This window comes from Dromaius novaehollandiae, chromosome 19, assembly GCF_036370855.1.
Source record: "Dromaius novaehollandiae isolate bDroNov1 chromosome 19, bDroNov1.hap1, whole genome shotgun sequence".
NCBI lineage: Eukaryota > Metazoa > Chordata > Aves > Casuariiformes > Dromaiidae > Dromaius > Dromaius novaehollandiae.
This window is the reverse complement of record NC_088116.1, coordinates 8991109-9006755: the sequence shown is the minus strand read 5'-3', so window position 1 is coordinate 9006755 and position 15647 is coordinate 8991109. Positions and strand designations below refer to the sequence as shown.

Genomic DNA, 15647 nt, shown 5'->3' with positions numbered 1-15647 from the left:
ACAGAAACCATTGCCATCCAATTGTGTGCATCAAACTCCAGGAAACAGAGAAAAAGGAGGAGGAATGGTCATGTTAACATCGTATATTTATATAACAAGAAACCCAAACCTAGCAGCTGGTCAATCACAAGCATTTCTTCCCTCTGCTGTTGTGTCACATAGTGTAATTTAAATGTATATTTATAGAAACAAGAGACAGTGTAGGAGTCACCTCTGAGCAATACCATGATACCATACTTTAAAGTAAGAGATGCACTGTACTTTTCAAACTAGAACCAGCAGGTTAATGCAGCTCCAGCGCATTTTGTGCTCTATGATTGAGAATGCGATCACTGGTTTGTGCACTACTAAACTGACCCAGAAGAGGTGGGTCAAGCTGAGTTTCCTTCATTCACAATCCTACCTCGACTGTCTGGTCAGGTGCCATCCACTGCAGGAAAGCAGACCTGCATAAGCCCCAAGCCAGTGTGCAGACAACGCGTAGGGTTTTTGCACAAAGATGGGGTTACAGGTACTGCTCAGCTTTAGAGATGAGAAAGCACCGGTTGTAATTCCATGTTTTAAATTAAATTTGTGAAAAGAGATTTAAAAACAGTGCATTTCTTGTGCTTTTCTTTAAATATGAGAATTCAAAGGAAAAAGTTCCAGGAGCTAAGTTGTCAGTACATTTTTTTGTTTTTTTGGATTAGCATTTATCTGTTCAGGAGACACACAGCTCACTCATGTCCACCACATCTCAGCAGCACTCAGATTCCTCAACACAAAGTCAATGGTAAGAAAAGCACTGAAATAAGATCAATATCCAGTGTCCTGCTAATAAAGTCATATTTTAATATAAAATATTCATACAGCATACTCTACACCTCATTCTCTCTGCTAGCTGAATACTGTTACTGACTATTCAAACAGAAAAACTTCAACCACTTTGCTCTTCAATGTTTTGGAGGGACAATATGGTTTCCAGCAGCTACTTTGATCACAGTAGTGGGGGGGAAAAGGAAGGAGGGAAAGACAAGGGGTAAACGTTCCCAAAATCTATATTAGGTTACAAAGTTGGCTGAAAGAGGGGAAAGTTTTTCAGAACATAAGGACTGATCCCACTCAGTGGAACACGAAACACCGCACTCATTAGTGTTTCCATTAGAAAGTTCTCCTTCCTATACTGCAAGTCACCCTTGCGCTCTCTTCCTGCCCAGTACGAAATCTTCTCCCTTCTAGAAACAAAACTTAGTCATTGCTCCCCTCTGTTGTCTTCTGCTCTTTCGGTTAGAGTTAAATAATAATTAATGTTGCTATAAAGATGAGTTAAAAACCCCAAATGCAGCCTTGGAGCTCGCTCATCAGGGTGTCATGTTTCAGGAAGCTGATTAATGTCCGTCAGTTTTGTGTCATTCAGGATTGCACGGATTCTCTCCAGGGAATCTGCCTGCCGGATCCGCTCCAACTGCACCTACAGAAAACCAGGAGACACAGTGAGCTAGTAAAACGCACTGATGCAACACCATAGACCTGTAACCTGAACTGAGCTGGCAGGCAAAGTTAGCAAACCCCTGGTACCTGTGCAAGGAGCAGCAGTATCAAATTATCACTGGCTGAGAAATGCAGGGCAGGCTTCAAGAGGTATAAATTTAACTTAAGACCAAGAGTGGGGGGGGGGGAACCCAAATTTCTGATTGTTTTATTTAATGTTTCATGTTTCATTTAATAACTAGCCACTGTCAGCATACTGGCCAAGGCAATGGGAGATGTGTAAACCACCATAAACTTTCAGGGAATGCAGGCAAGTACAGACTCAACTGACACAGGCCTTCAAGTCTCTTGAGACCAAAGTTAAAATGCTTTTGGAGGAAGCTTTAAATGTCCCATCTTCAAGCACGCTCCTGCTATTTGCTTTTCTGATAAATGTTTATGTTCAATACACTGAAAAAGTGCCAGCAGAACCACATGAATGTGAAGAGATCACAACTTGGGGCGGGGGGGGGGGGGGGGGGATTCAAACTTTCACATTTTTTGTATTAGGATCCAGGCTTTCAGTAGAAAATTTCAGACTGGTGGTTAATTGATTTTCATCTGCTACACTATCCCCACTCTTAGCCCTTCCTCTCCACTGCTGGTATCTAACGTGGCCAGTCGACACCTCACGCACAAGTGATACGGGTCCAGACTCTCCACTGACAAGGTCAGGAAAGGAAATCACCCTTCCTGGCTATCAGGAAACCCAAATCCTCATTCGATATATGGTAATCTCTCCTCTCGTGTATTATGCAGCAGGTCTTGTACTACCCTCAGTGGAGACAGCACCTAAACCATTGCTTGTAAGAATAGCTAGTCTCTCAGCGTGTCTTAGCATAAGGCACCAAAAACACCAGCCCCTAAGAAACTAACCTGTAACGACTGCCCAGCAGCAGGAAAGACAAAATGCGGGGGTAGAACACGCTTACTTGTAGGTCTACTATTGTTCTTGCACCTCACATCTTCAAAGCAGCGTACATGTTTTTACTCCAAGAACTGCATGGTTAAATGTCCGTGCAGTGCTTTAAGAACACAGGGGATAACGACAAACAAGGAGCAATTTCACTAGCCAGGACTATTCAATAGTCTCCTTTGTACCACCTACTCCTCCAGAAACAGCCAGAACAAAAGCGGACAGTTCTCTCTTCTCCATCCAGCTGAACTCTTGTCTAGTAAACAATCTCCGGTATTCCTCATTTTGTTTTCCAGATAAATCTGAAACACTTGACTCCAAAAATTTTCATTTTTAATGTGAAATGGGGAGGGGGATAGGGACAGAAAATTTTAAAAACAGACACACTGAAGGTGAGTTGAATCTAACCTGGCTCCCTGAAGGAGACAGTCACCCTGCACTCCTCCTAAGATTGCCTCTCCCTTGGCTCTCTCTATAGTCAGCAGAAAGAGAGATTAACCTGACAAACTGAAATTAGCCTCAATGACTACCCCTGCCCAAATTCCTTCCTTCTGCCTCAGGTTTCAACCACAGGTTCCTACCTTTCAGAATAAATACAAGGAGAGCAACAGCAACAATAGCAAGGATAAGACTTTCAGATAGACAGATGAATAGAAAGCACCATCATGAAATGGACAATGAAATGCTGGGGTCTCACAGCACCATTATTTATGGGTCTCTACAATTCTATTTAGTACAGTAATCATGTATTTTTGCTGAAGAGAATGAGTTGGAATGAAGTAATCAGACAGAATAAAATGCCGAATAGGCTTTAATACCAATATTGTACTAGGAATACCTGATTAGTTAATTATGCTAATAACTCTAAAGATTGTTCATAAATACTGACAAAAAAAATTACAACCCTACTTCTTGTTTTAGACAGCCCGGGAGGAAGTAAAGGAACAGAAGTAGCACCTTACGAACTGACTGCACTTCCCTTACCTGAAGCGTCTGAGAAAGCTTTACAAAATCTCTCTGCACTTGCTCACTGACATCCAATTCAGTCTGCAAACGCTGAGCTTTATTCTTCTCTTCAAACACCATCTGTTCAAGGTTTGCCTAAGACAAAAAGATTCTTTAGGCTATACTTAAACTGAACACAAAAAAGAGAAGAGAAGCTTGTATAAACTGATTAAAGCATGATACTAGAATGAGGGCGCGTGGTTAGACTCCTGGCAAGAAGTTAAATCACTCTCTCTCTGCCTCAGTTTTCCTAACTGCAAAAAAGGGGTTACTGCCCAGCAGACAAGCCAGGATTAAATTGGTTAAAACATAAAAAAGTACATTGTCTTCTAAGGACCTCAAAAAAAAAAATCCCACTAAAAAAACACAGCAAATTTCTAAGTTTTAACAGAGCCTGACAGTAGAGGGAGGGCAGTTATCTACTGGCGAAAATGTAATTATCTTGCTATCTGAGTTTTAGTCAAAAATGCCTTTAAAAAAGGGGGGGGGGGGAGAGAGAGAGAAAGAGAAAAATCAGACCACAATTAATTCATCCAACTGCCAAAGCAGGGCTCTTTCCTACAGCAAAAGCAAAATGCCATTTATCCAAAAGTCTCAAGGGATTCAAAGCAGGGTTTGGTTAATCAGGAAGCTTTTTATATGCAGAAATGTTACTGAAGCCTAAGTTTGGAAGGCATATCCAAATCAGAACAGATAACCAAAGCAGCAACAGTTCAGGTTCACTGCTTTACAAATCCAAATACACAGTGACTGGGATAGAGATTTAAACAGCACCCCATGGTGACTATTGCAGGTGATTATCGCACTGTCAGAACATTAGCTAACATTCAAAAGCTTTCTTTTCCATTCCTGGGTAGTAACACCCTTTGACCACTAGTTTGATCATCAAGGAAGATGCGTATCTACTTAATAGCCAGACACCACAGCTACCTTTGCTGCTGTCTCCTTCTTCAGCTGCTCTTCCAGAGTGTTTTTTGTTTCCTGCAGACTCTCCAGCTGCTGTAGGTTTTCCTGTGAAGAACTTTCCAACTGCAGAATTAAAAAAAAAAATAACTAAAACATCTGACACTTTAATTTCACACAGTCCCTCTGTACAGGAAGCATCCAGCCTGAGTATCTTTCTCCAGACTTACAAATACTTAGAAAGACACTCAAATAATATATCTAACTATCTATCCATCCCTCTCTCTCTCTCTCAGGCTGGAGAGAAATGGCCAAAGCTGATATTTAGGTTACAGATTATTAGGTATATTATTAGGTAACCTAATATTTAGGTTACAGATTAATAAAAAGACAAAACACCTGTTAAGTAACAGATCTATGAACGTGGCCCAGTCCTACACTGGCATTAAGACAGCAGTTCTGTCCTTCAGAGTCCCAAGCGCGACCTTCTTTGTTTTTTTCAGACATGGTCACCGAGCTACTACAATACAATGAGAGCGTACAGGGTCACCATGTTCGGCAGGAACATTTGCACAGACACCTGAACTGATGTTCTTGCTTATAGAAAGGAAAGATTAACTCCACCAATAAGCCAGCCCTCCAGCATCCCACAGACAGATGGGGACAAAAGAACAGTAGTGTTAAAGACTCAGAAATCTCTCCTTATTCCAGTTTGCTTTCCCTCCCAATACTGGGCATACTAAGCAGTACACAAAAATATATTTAAAATGTTACTGACACCTCAGAGATGGCAGGAAAAAAGTTCATTTTTCAGATATGAGGAGGCTGATGTCAAAAAAAGTATGAGGACAGCGTCACTTTCAAATCCCTGATACAATGAGCAGAAAAAAGAATCCTATTCTCTTTGTTTAAACACACACACACAGTGAAAGGACTCCTTACCTGCTCCTTTTCCACTTTTATCCTTTCTAATTCAGCTTTTAAACTAGAAATGGAAGCTGAAAAACAAAAATATTAAAGCTTGAATGCAAGAACAGCATAACAAACAGGACAGCTCCTGTTTATTTCTGTTAATATTTAAAGGAGAATTAAATGTATGCTACATCAAAGGTATGTCAAAGGAAAATAAATAATTGTACTTTTGTTTTCAGCTGCACAGTTTGGGTGCATCTTTTAACAAAAATGGACATTTTTGATAAATGAAGATAAAGCTATGCATTCTATCACTAAAATCTCCAGTTTTCTTACTACTTTCTAATATTCCTATTTTGAGACTGGTTTATCCCCTGCTCACCTATTTCCTCTTTGCAGTTCTCTATTTCCAGCTGTAGAGTTTCCTCTATATTTTCTTTCAAATATTGTTCAGCTTGAATCTGTTCTTTTAAGAATAAAATCTCCGCCTTAAGTTTCTCCTCAAGGTGATCTGCTGCTGTCCGCACACTAATTATGTCTTCTCGATATTTTAAAATCAGCTCACGGAGCTCCTGAGTCAATGATTAGCAAGAAGTTGTATTACTGCAGGATCCTCTGATAAATACAACACTGTATTTTACAATATACAAGCCAAAGACAAAGTTATATTACCCCAAGATTTGTCCTAGCATACCAGATCTTGCATCCAGAAAGGTTTTAAAACAGAATTGCTAATGTTTTGCCTGGCCATGGTAAGCGAAGAGCTTGTAAAGATCCATATCTGCATAGGTGTAGGACCTTCCTTTGCTTCCACGCTTTTAAACCTGATGTGCTTCAGTGTGAGGGAGCAGGCATGGAAAGGACGACAAGGCTTACCATTATTCAGAGCTCATAATTATTAATGGGTCTTAACCGTAAGGTCTGGACAGAAATTAAGGTGATTTACTTAATTTACTGAATCAACACTTACAGTGAAGCCGCAGTGAGAGAACAATTGTGTGCCCAGTTGCAAAATACAGCTTAAACTAGCTGAACTGGGATATGCCGGCAGTTAGCTGACAACAGATCAGCTGTCAGGCCATGATACCTCATTTGTTTTATTATCTTTCCACACCCTGAAGCATGTTCACAGCACAGCTTGCAGTCACTGGTGGGATCGGACAGCTGATTTCGTACACCACAGATTTACAGGGTTAAAATCCAGATTATTGTTCACTGTGAGTCAGCTTTTTGCTTAAGAAGCTTCTTCCAATGAGTCCTAGTCACATGCTTTATTGTGTTAATAGTTAATGATTTTTAAAGGTTTTACCTCTGTGGCTTCTGGCAGAATGAAATCTTCAGCTTGCTGTAGAGACACATGCAAGCTGTGTTTTCCTTGAAGACTTTCATTATCTTTTTGTAGTCTCACCAGCTCTTCTGAAACCTGCTCCCTTGACTGTGTCAGGACAGCCTTCAATGTAAAAAAAAAAAAAAAAGCATAAATTCTCACTTTGGGTCAGAGGTTCATGCCTCATTTATCGTATTTGCTGCCATAGCTTTCAGAAGTCTGGTGAGTTAATACTTTTTATAAAGAAGGGAAATAAAATGGTTGTGTAGATCAACACAATCCAGCCTCTCCTTAGCCTGGTCTATGCACCAGAAATAAAATCAAGATGAATTTTAACTGTACAAGCACACAAGAGAAAATAAGCTATAAATACGACATCGTTGTAACTCCCAGTTTTCTTCCATATCTATCCATTAGCTAGCTGTGCTCATGCAGGCAGGGAAAAAAATTAGATGTGGTTTCTGGAGCTGGCAGTACTATTTATTAAGATCACCCAGCAACTCAGCTGTAAGGTCAGGTTATTGGAAAACCTTAAACATTCAATCTCAAATTCCCAGTGTTAGGTATCTGTCTCCCATTGTATTTTGAGGAAACATCAGTCAAAACAGTTGATCCCTTGATGAATGCTCTTACTCCACATCCTGCTGCATATGGCATAAGAGAGGAAAAAAAGAGGAAATTTGATCCCAGTATAAAAGGCAATGGGTTGCTCTCAGGAAGTTAGACTTTGTTCTGCCCTAGAAAATGAGGTTCTATTCCTGTCCTTGGACATAATCCCTAAAAGATAGTCTAAATAGTTTAAAACATGGGAAGTAATTTCCCATACGTATCTCTAGCTGGGTGTTAGGGCTGATATTTTGAAATCTGATTTGCAAAAACACTTTGAATTAATCTCAAACTGATGAAAATATTAACCAGTGTTTATAAGCTCTTTCATACTGTAGTGATGAATCCTACAGAAAACTGCCCTGAGAAAATTTTATCTTCAGATTTGGGGTAAAATAAGATACTAAACGGGCATAAAATGTACATAATAAATGAGAAAAAAATCAGTTGACTAGTCAGCTCCATACTAATCTATATGCATACAGACATAAGGAGCCTGGCATAAAACAAACAAGAACCACCCTACCAAATCATGTCATCACCAGACAACAGACTGCACGCATAACAATGCAAAAAGAATAAGGTTAAATAGAAAAGCTTGTCTCTAGCATTCCTTCATTTTGAGTCCTTGATTCTGCAAAAAAATTTTTTTAATCCAGTAGTCACCATATAAAAGCAATACCCATTAAGTATACATTCAAAATATTTCACGGTAGATCACAGCTGCCGCTGAAGACATAAGCTTCACTACTCCAGTGATGTTGCCCAGTCATGAAACTGCTCTCCCAAGGGCTACAGAGACCAAGCCCCATTCTTTAGTGAGAAGGCTGCATCAAGGGAGAGTACAGTGCTCGTGGTTCCCGGGAGGTGATACTTGCCACCCTAAGTTTAAAGACCAGGGCAGAACGTCAGACTAAACTCCAAAGGCAGAACTTCTCCCGCAGAGCCTGAACCATAATAGCTCCTTGGGAACATGGCAGAAAGGAGCGCCAATGGATTTTAAGAACTGTGTGTGCAAGGCCTGTTGAGCACAGTGTGTTAAAGAGCGAGCCTACAAACTGTCTCGGGTTGTGCACTTGCCATCAGAGCTCACTCGTTCAGTATCTTCACCTGTTAAAATGCACATCTCGCTGTGGTCAGGTGTGGTTGGTTTGCAAGACAAACAGTCCTTTACAAACACGACCATCTCCCAGGGTTAGACGAACAGCACTGGCAAGTGATCTTTGGGATTAAGCTGCCTTACCATTTGCTCCTGGACGCTTCTCTTGGCTTGTGAAAATGCCTGCTGCAGTTCGTTGAGGAAATTCTCCGACTTTTGACATTTAGCCATAAGCGAAGAGATCTTAAAAGAAAAAGAAAATCCACAGAGATAAAGATAGAGCCCATGAAACAGATTTTGAAGAAGAAATAAACACTGACGTTCTGTTCCCCCTTATCATCACTAACATACACTTTGAAACTTCAATTCATCCACTAAAATTTCTTTCATTAATTGCTTACTTGGTAAAGCAGTAAAAGCAGCTCAATCAGTAAGAAGTAAAGAGATACTACAATTCTATACCAATAATATATTAACCTTTTATTTAAAAACCCTAGATAAGAAACAGTTAATTCTAATCAAGCTCAAATGTAAGACAGTTCAGAGCCACTGAAGGGAAACTGAAAAGCTGCTACCTAAATTTTCAGCATTTTCTTTAAGACAAAGAAATTTTTACTTCTTTCACTGAAAACACAGATATTCAGAAACTTTACAGTTAAGTTAATACCACAGCAAGACATGCTTAACAGCATGATTGAGCATTACTTAATAAGAGCATGCTAGTACAGCCAAAAGAAAAATCCTATTCACATCACTGGAGACCGACTTCGTCTAATGACCTCTTCAATAGTAAGATAAAATATTGCATGAGAGAGAAAAAGGAAAGTCTTCCAGCTCAAGAGAAGCAAATCCAAAGTCTTATATAAAGTATTTCCCCATTTTTTTTTAAACAGCTACGACTACCACACATACTGTTTGGCTCCATTGTGCTAGGAGAGATATGTACGTATCCCAGACCGAAAGAAATCTTTGCAGCTGGCTATTACTTTAATCAACCATAAGTCTAATGCCTATTTTGGATCATCTGCTTACTCAAGATACTCATTAACTCAGTGTCTTTGCCATTAGTCCATTAACCGTGCGGTGAATATAGATGTGATTAAGTGGTATGAACAGCAACACAGTGACCAAGAGCACAGGGCTACTTCCACACAGTACTCGAATTCCAGAGACCACTTCGGTAACAGATTTCAAGATAACAGAAAAGGAGTCTCAGATCTAGCAAAGCATACCACATTTTAGATAAAACACAACTCCAGGCGTCTGCAAAACAGGTCTTTCAAGTTGCCAAAACCTTAAGCTACAGACATAGCAGCACCCCTAGCTGAAAGGGCCTTAGATCATATCCTAAGCATGTCATAAAATAAGCTAAGAGAATGGTATCTTACTGAAGAACTAGGAGGTTGTCCGACAGCATAAAAATAAATGGAAAACATCATGCAACCCTTCAGCTTGGATCACAAATTCAGTAAATTACTAAAGAAATTTATTCTGCCGTTGTGACACCTGACTTCCTGACACTCTGTCTGAGAAACATGGCTTGGACATTAAACCGATACGGTTCAAAACGAAAGAAGCAATTCAGAAAAAACAGTCATAACTGAGTCAAAAGAACTGAGTCAGGAGATGCAACTTTAGGACCAAAACTGGGTAACATGATAATAGAAACATGCCAGACTTATCTGGAAACTGTGGCAGACTGCCAGCTAGATGGAGCATAACTAACCCTAGAAATTCTCATTTTAGTTGCCTCTACGGCAGACAGTCCACGCACATCTAATGCAAGAAAAGAGTTCCTGTCACATACAAGGAATCATGAATCATCATTCAAAAGTAACATTATTACAAAATGCTTGTACCTGATTAGAGGAGTCCTCAGCACTTTGTTTCATGTAATCCTCCAATTCCTGTTTATCTTTCATTGTTTTTTCCAGCTGGTCATTAGCCTGCCTCAGCATCACCTGCAGCTTTTTCACCTGCGTTGTTACAACAAAATAATTTAACTTTCCATTCTTGGGATGGGAGGGAGGATACTTATTCCCTGAACATAAATATAACCCACCCCATATCCCACCTCCAAACAGTAAAACAAACCCCACAAAACTCTTTGCAACCCAAAAGCCCCTTTATTGTTCTTTTGAAAGAACCACCTTGCATCACAGACTGTAGCTGTAAAGAAACACAGGACATCAAATTGTACTGGACCATCGCCATGTAAAGACTCCAATCACTGATTCTGCAGCAGAATGTGACTCATGCTGTTCCTACCCTTCTGAAGGTGGTTCAATACATGGCAGGGAACAAAGCCCCCAGCACTTTAGAGTCATTTTATGCTGCTAGGATGAGATCCTCTAATTTCTCCTTCGCTGTTAACAATTCTCACAGTATCAAAGAAAGTAGGATTTAATGCATGAGAAGCATTGTAGAATATAAATTATGAAGAAAACCGACTTCTCCGTGAGCACAACACTTTTCATAGAACAGTGCCTCCACTGCAAAATTTTATAGCATCACGTAAAGTTGCTCCCTGAGGTAAATATTTAAGAAATATGTATATGCAGAGTCTATGATCATAAAGAAGCAGTAACAAATTGGATTACGTCAGTAAAATGACATAAGTTATCCAGATTTTATGTACATCGACATCCTTCAATTAAAACCAATGAATAAAACAACAGATGATTCATTGCTGCATCCTTAGTAATTCCTACAGCTGTAAAAATCTTGCTAGAGCTGGAAGAGAAATCCCACCTGGTCTCTTGTCTCAGCCTCCTGAATCTGGATCCCTTGCAACTGCTTCTCATAATTGGAGCACATATCGCAGCGCCGGCCCAGCTTGTTCCCCGCGTTCTGCACCTGCAGGACACAGAGTTAGCACCTGCCAGAAGGGTCACAAACGTTTCAGGGAATGCAGGAGGGCTATATACTCTCAGCTGTGTCGTATGAGCACAAAATATTATGGATAAGAGGCAGAATCATGTAACAGTAAGATTAAGTCCCTCTAAAACAAACGGGCAATGTAAGTCAGATGCTGTAAATCAGCTTTTCCTGGCATAAATCCCACTGCTAGCACAAAAGCAATAAGCCATGACATGCAAGAGTTTATCAAGTCATCCAGTGTGTCCTTTTGAAATACAGTACTTAATTGTCTGCATAGAAATAGACATCTTAGGAGATTTCGACAAGCTGCAGCATTTTTTCATGCAGTTATATTCTATTACAAGTCAAATTATATACAGTATCACAGAGCTTTTTAATCAGAACAAATCAATTAAAAAGAAAGTCAGTTCACCAGGTCAGGACTTTCTTCAGAATCTTTTTCTCCCTGTAACTGAGCTCTGAACATTTTTGCAATGACATTTACTAATTTTGTGCTACAGCCACCATCAGGTTGTCTTTTTCCAGTTTTCTAATACCCTCCTCAAACATTGCTCAGTATCAGAGACTAAATAATCAGCTAGAAGAATAGTTCGTCTGATTCAGCCTGATCTGCACTGAAAAAGAGAAAAAGAGGAAGAATAAAGTAGAAAATAGACAGGTAAAACAAAACAAAACAAAACAAAACAAGCCCAACAGAGAGGAAGCAAAAAGGGTTGGGGGGGCAACAGAGAACGAAGAGGAAACCAGCTGCCGTTTTGCAAATATAATAGTTTTGGCTAAGGGCACAAACGGAAGTTTTTCCAAAGCTACAGCTCTAAGTCGGGTCCAAGCTGGAATCCCTTCTCGCCGCTCCATGTTCCTCCCACACAGAGTGGCATCCACGGGCCCTGCCTATACGCCTGCCTCCAGAGTACGTGGGAAACAGTGTATTTCTTCTACGAATTCTAAGAAAGGGTTGCAGTGAAATGGCATCCAAACGTCAACAGGGCAAGGAAGTATCAACAGTTGAGGATTTAACTCTGCTCTGAGATTGCTACGCTGTAGTTTACCTCATTTACCTCTCTTGACATTATAGACTAGTAGCTACACAAAAATACAGCAACTTTACAATAGGTTTGGAGAGATCTTTGCAGACAGGGTGAATTCCAGTAAGCTGAGAAAGTTAAATATCATCAATATTCAGTTCTCCACTCCATCCATCCTTTGCCACCCCTCCTCCTTTCCCACCCACATTCCTACATTCCTCTTTTTTCACCTTATCTTCCCTTTCACCGATTTCTGATAATCTGTTACCTTCCTCCCTGCCCCCTTTCTTATTTTTTATTACTCTCTGGCCTCTCTTCTTCTGAAACAGTAAGTACAGGAGCCACACAATGCTCCTCTCTTCAGCAAAAGACCAAATGCAGGTTTTGAACTGGCATCACATAAAGCTACTGAAGAACTGACATGCAGAACACTCGGAAGCAACAGTCTCTGCGGTCACCCATGTGGAGAGGGACTGACGCTGGCACAGCGTTAAGTCTAGTCTGCTGCCTGTTGCTCTCAAAAATTGGTTTCCTATGAAGCAAGTCCCTGACAATTTTCTGAAGCTTGCTCTGTAGTAGCCGGATGTTATGCATCTCTTGGTTGTTCACTTCTAAAGTACACTCCACGCATAATCCTCTGCAAATATACTGAGTGTACAGAACAGCACTGTTAGCTCTGCTCCCTTTCCTAGCCAAGCCCAGCTGCACTATAATTTCTTCTTCTTAGATTCCCATTTTCTCCTTGTTTTCTCTCATCTTTTTCCCCCCCACCTCAGACGTTCACACTGGCTACTCACCTCTTTCTGCAGCAGGTTCCACTCCGTCTCACTAACCAAGCGGTAACCGCTAGGGGATACGTAAGCACTTTCTACCCCTTGTGTAACACTGGAAAGGAGGGAAGCAGTCTCTTCTTGCTCTGGTGTCATTGCTTTGATTGCTTTTTCCTGATCTTTGGTTAGCATGAACCCACTTGGCATTTGCAGAGACCCAAGTGAAGCCGTATCAAAGTTCTCAGACACTGAATCCGCTCCAACAAGTGGTCCAAAATCTGACTCATCCAGGTTCCCAGCAGATTTTGCTTTGTTGTTGTATCCTAAAGCTTTGGACTGTAAAGATCCAGATGTCCCCAGACTGTCTGTTGACTGTGCTCTCCGTAGTCCATCCTTAAACATATCACTATCCGCTTTATTGAAAGACTCACCCGAAGACAGAAGCAAGTCTGCATCCAATGAATGGACTGAGCCATGGGTGCTATTTAAATGCACCTGGAATGGAAAAACAAGAAAGAAAGATTTACATACTCTGTTCCAGAAGTGCAGTATAAATGGACTTAGCTGGACACTAAGGATCAGACATGATAACTGCAGGTTTAAATTGGCTTTGGTAAGAACATCTGATCACTAAACTTAAGATGGCAGAGAAAATGATACAAAACTGAAGCTGCAGCTTCCAAAACAACAAACAAAAAAGTCTTCTTTTAAGAGTGCTTTCATAAGAATATGCTTTGTTGCCAACTCACTTGGCAAGGAAGCAGTTACCTTACATCTCCTTCAATATTCAAAGCAAGGCACTTCTTCCATTAAGGAAGAGCGAGACTTGCAAAATGACTTTTAGAACTATGATCTACACAGCAGAAGGCAAATGTTCCACTTCCAGAATGATGTTTAGAAGATGACCAAAACATCCATCATAAATGGAAAATGATGTATTTAATATCTGCTCTATATTGACAGGTGAATATTTTTCTTCTATTTCTTTCTTCTGTTATGATTATCTGACAAAATATCCTAAGAGAAAGAAATATTTTCTTATGACATTTAAAAGATCATTTGTACATAAAAGAAAATGGAAGAGGAAAGGTTGGGCTTAAACAGAAAAGCACACTAGGCAGAGGGAATACCAAAAGCTATACTGTCTTGTGACTTGTATAAGGAACGCAAGTCTCAATCTATTTTTTTATTTACTTGTTGCATTGAAAAACAGAACAGTAATGCTTTATTTAAAAAGTCACTTTTCAAAACATATTCCGACCTCTTGTGCGATTGTTTTGCCATTAGACATGTAAAGAGAATAACACTGAAAGTGTCTCAAGAAAAATATTAAATTCAGAAATAGGTCCAGCACAGACTAGCAGGTGGCTAGTACATCCATGCAGGTGTTTAAAATAAGGGAGCTTTTTCTGTCCTGTAACTACAAGAGTCTGGTTTTGGGGGTATTTTGAAATATAGCAAGAAAAATATCTGAGTCAAATTTTTAAGCACAGCGCAGATATACAAAAGAACGGCAGTTATTTTACTCAATAAGACACACAAAAAATCCATTCTTTGGTATTCTGTCTGCAACCACAGACTTCAAATTGTATTTAATAGCATCCCCACACTTACAGATTTGAGCTTTACTCTGTCTGAAGTTTTCGCACTGAAAAACTGAACAACTAAACTGAAAAACTAAACACCAACTTTGAATGTAACAGGCAGATTAAACATTATGATGATGTACCTACAGTATTCTATATATTTATAATTCATAATTATATAGTATGCAATTATTGTTTTTATGACTGTTGTGGAAATGCCTTACTTTAAGCACCATTTTTTAGGCATGACATTTTTACAAGTATTTTAAAATGTAAATATATGTGTTGAAGTAGTTCATAACAAGACAATAGGAACTTGCAGACAATTGCATCTTCGGACAACAATGGTTGACGATACAGTTAAATCATGCTTGTAGTTGCAAACTGGAAAGACAATGAAATGTTCAACAAAGAGCTTACAAGCCAAAGTATGACAAATTGTAAGACGTGACTGATAATAAGATTTATTACCTCCTGTAAAACACATTCTGTACAGGTAAAAAAGGTCATAAATAGAAACCAAAAACAAATTCAGAGACAAAGACAAAACCGCTCTGGAAATTATACCCTTACTCTAAATGTAAAATATTCCACTGTGTATAATTCCTAGAATGAAACAAATGTAGTGCTTAAGAGAGTAAAGCATGTCCCAGGAACTGAGATTAAAGAAAATGTCAGAAGACAAGCCTTTTGTTCCCTATTAAAAGCTCTCATTTGCATATCTGGATACAGAAGTGTTGTTAGTATTCAACACAGTATTTGAAACAGAGAAAGTAGTATCCCCTTACCATGAGTTCAAGGGTAGAACCAAATCTCAGCTATGTTTAGAAGTTATGATTTTGAACTTTTCTGCATTCTGCACTGTTTCTGAAAGAGCATCTTATTCTACTACAAATCATTGATAAGCAATAGAGGCCAGATTCTGGAATATATACATTATTTTCCTTTAAAAAGGGTAAACAAAATAGGCAAACATTCAGTTCACACTGCAGCTTCTCAGACCTCCTGAGGCTTACATGAACCTCTATAGCACAAAACTGGGTTAGTTTTTATTAATTTGTCCGCACTTGGAGTTACAAAACCAAAATGGAACCTGTTGGATGATCAGA

General features: G+C 39.6%; 1 protein-coding gene across 4 annotated transcripts in view; it reads right to left on the bottom strand.

The window, feature by feature from the left end:
• Window positions 1-808: 808 nt before the first annotated feature.
• RABEP1 (rabaptin, RAB GTPase binding effector protein 1) overlaps window positions 809-15647 on the bottom strand; it is a 48792-nt gene continuing 33953 nt past the window's right edge. For all 4 annotated transcript variants that reach the window (XM_064523409.1, XM_064523411.1, XM_064523410.1 and 1 more), the window contains 10 exons: window positions 12980-13447; window positions 11029-11133; window positions 10137-10253; window positions 8422-8520; window positions 6555-6695; window positions 5628-5817; window positions 5276-5331; window positions 4361-4459; window positions 3410-3526; window positions 809-1450 (listed from right to left, as the gene is read on the bottom strand). In XM_064523409.1, coding sequence (XP_064379479.1) covers window positions 1349-1450; window positions 3410-3526; window positions 4361-4459; window positions 5276-5331; window positions 5628-5817; window positions 6555-6695; window positions 8422-8520; window positions 10137-10253; window positions 11029-11133; window positions 12980-13447 — 1494 coding nt within the window. In that variant the 3' untranslated portion in view covers window positions 809-1348. The remainder of the gene's footprint in view (window positions 1451-3409; window positions 3527-4360; window positions 4460-5275; window positions 5332-5627; window positions 5818-6554; window positions 6696-8421; window positions 8521-10136; window positions 10254-11028; window positions 11134-12979; window positions 13448-15647) is intronic.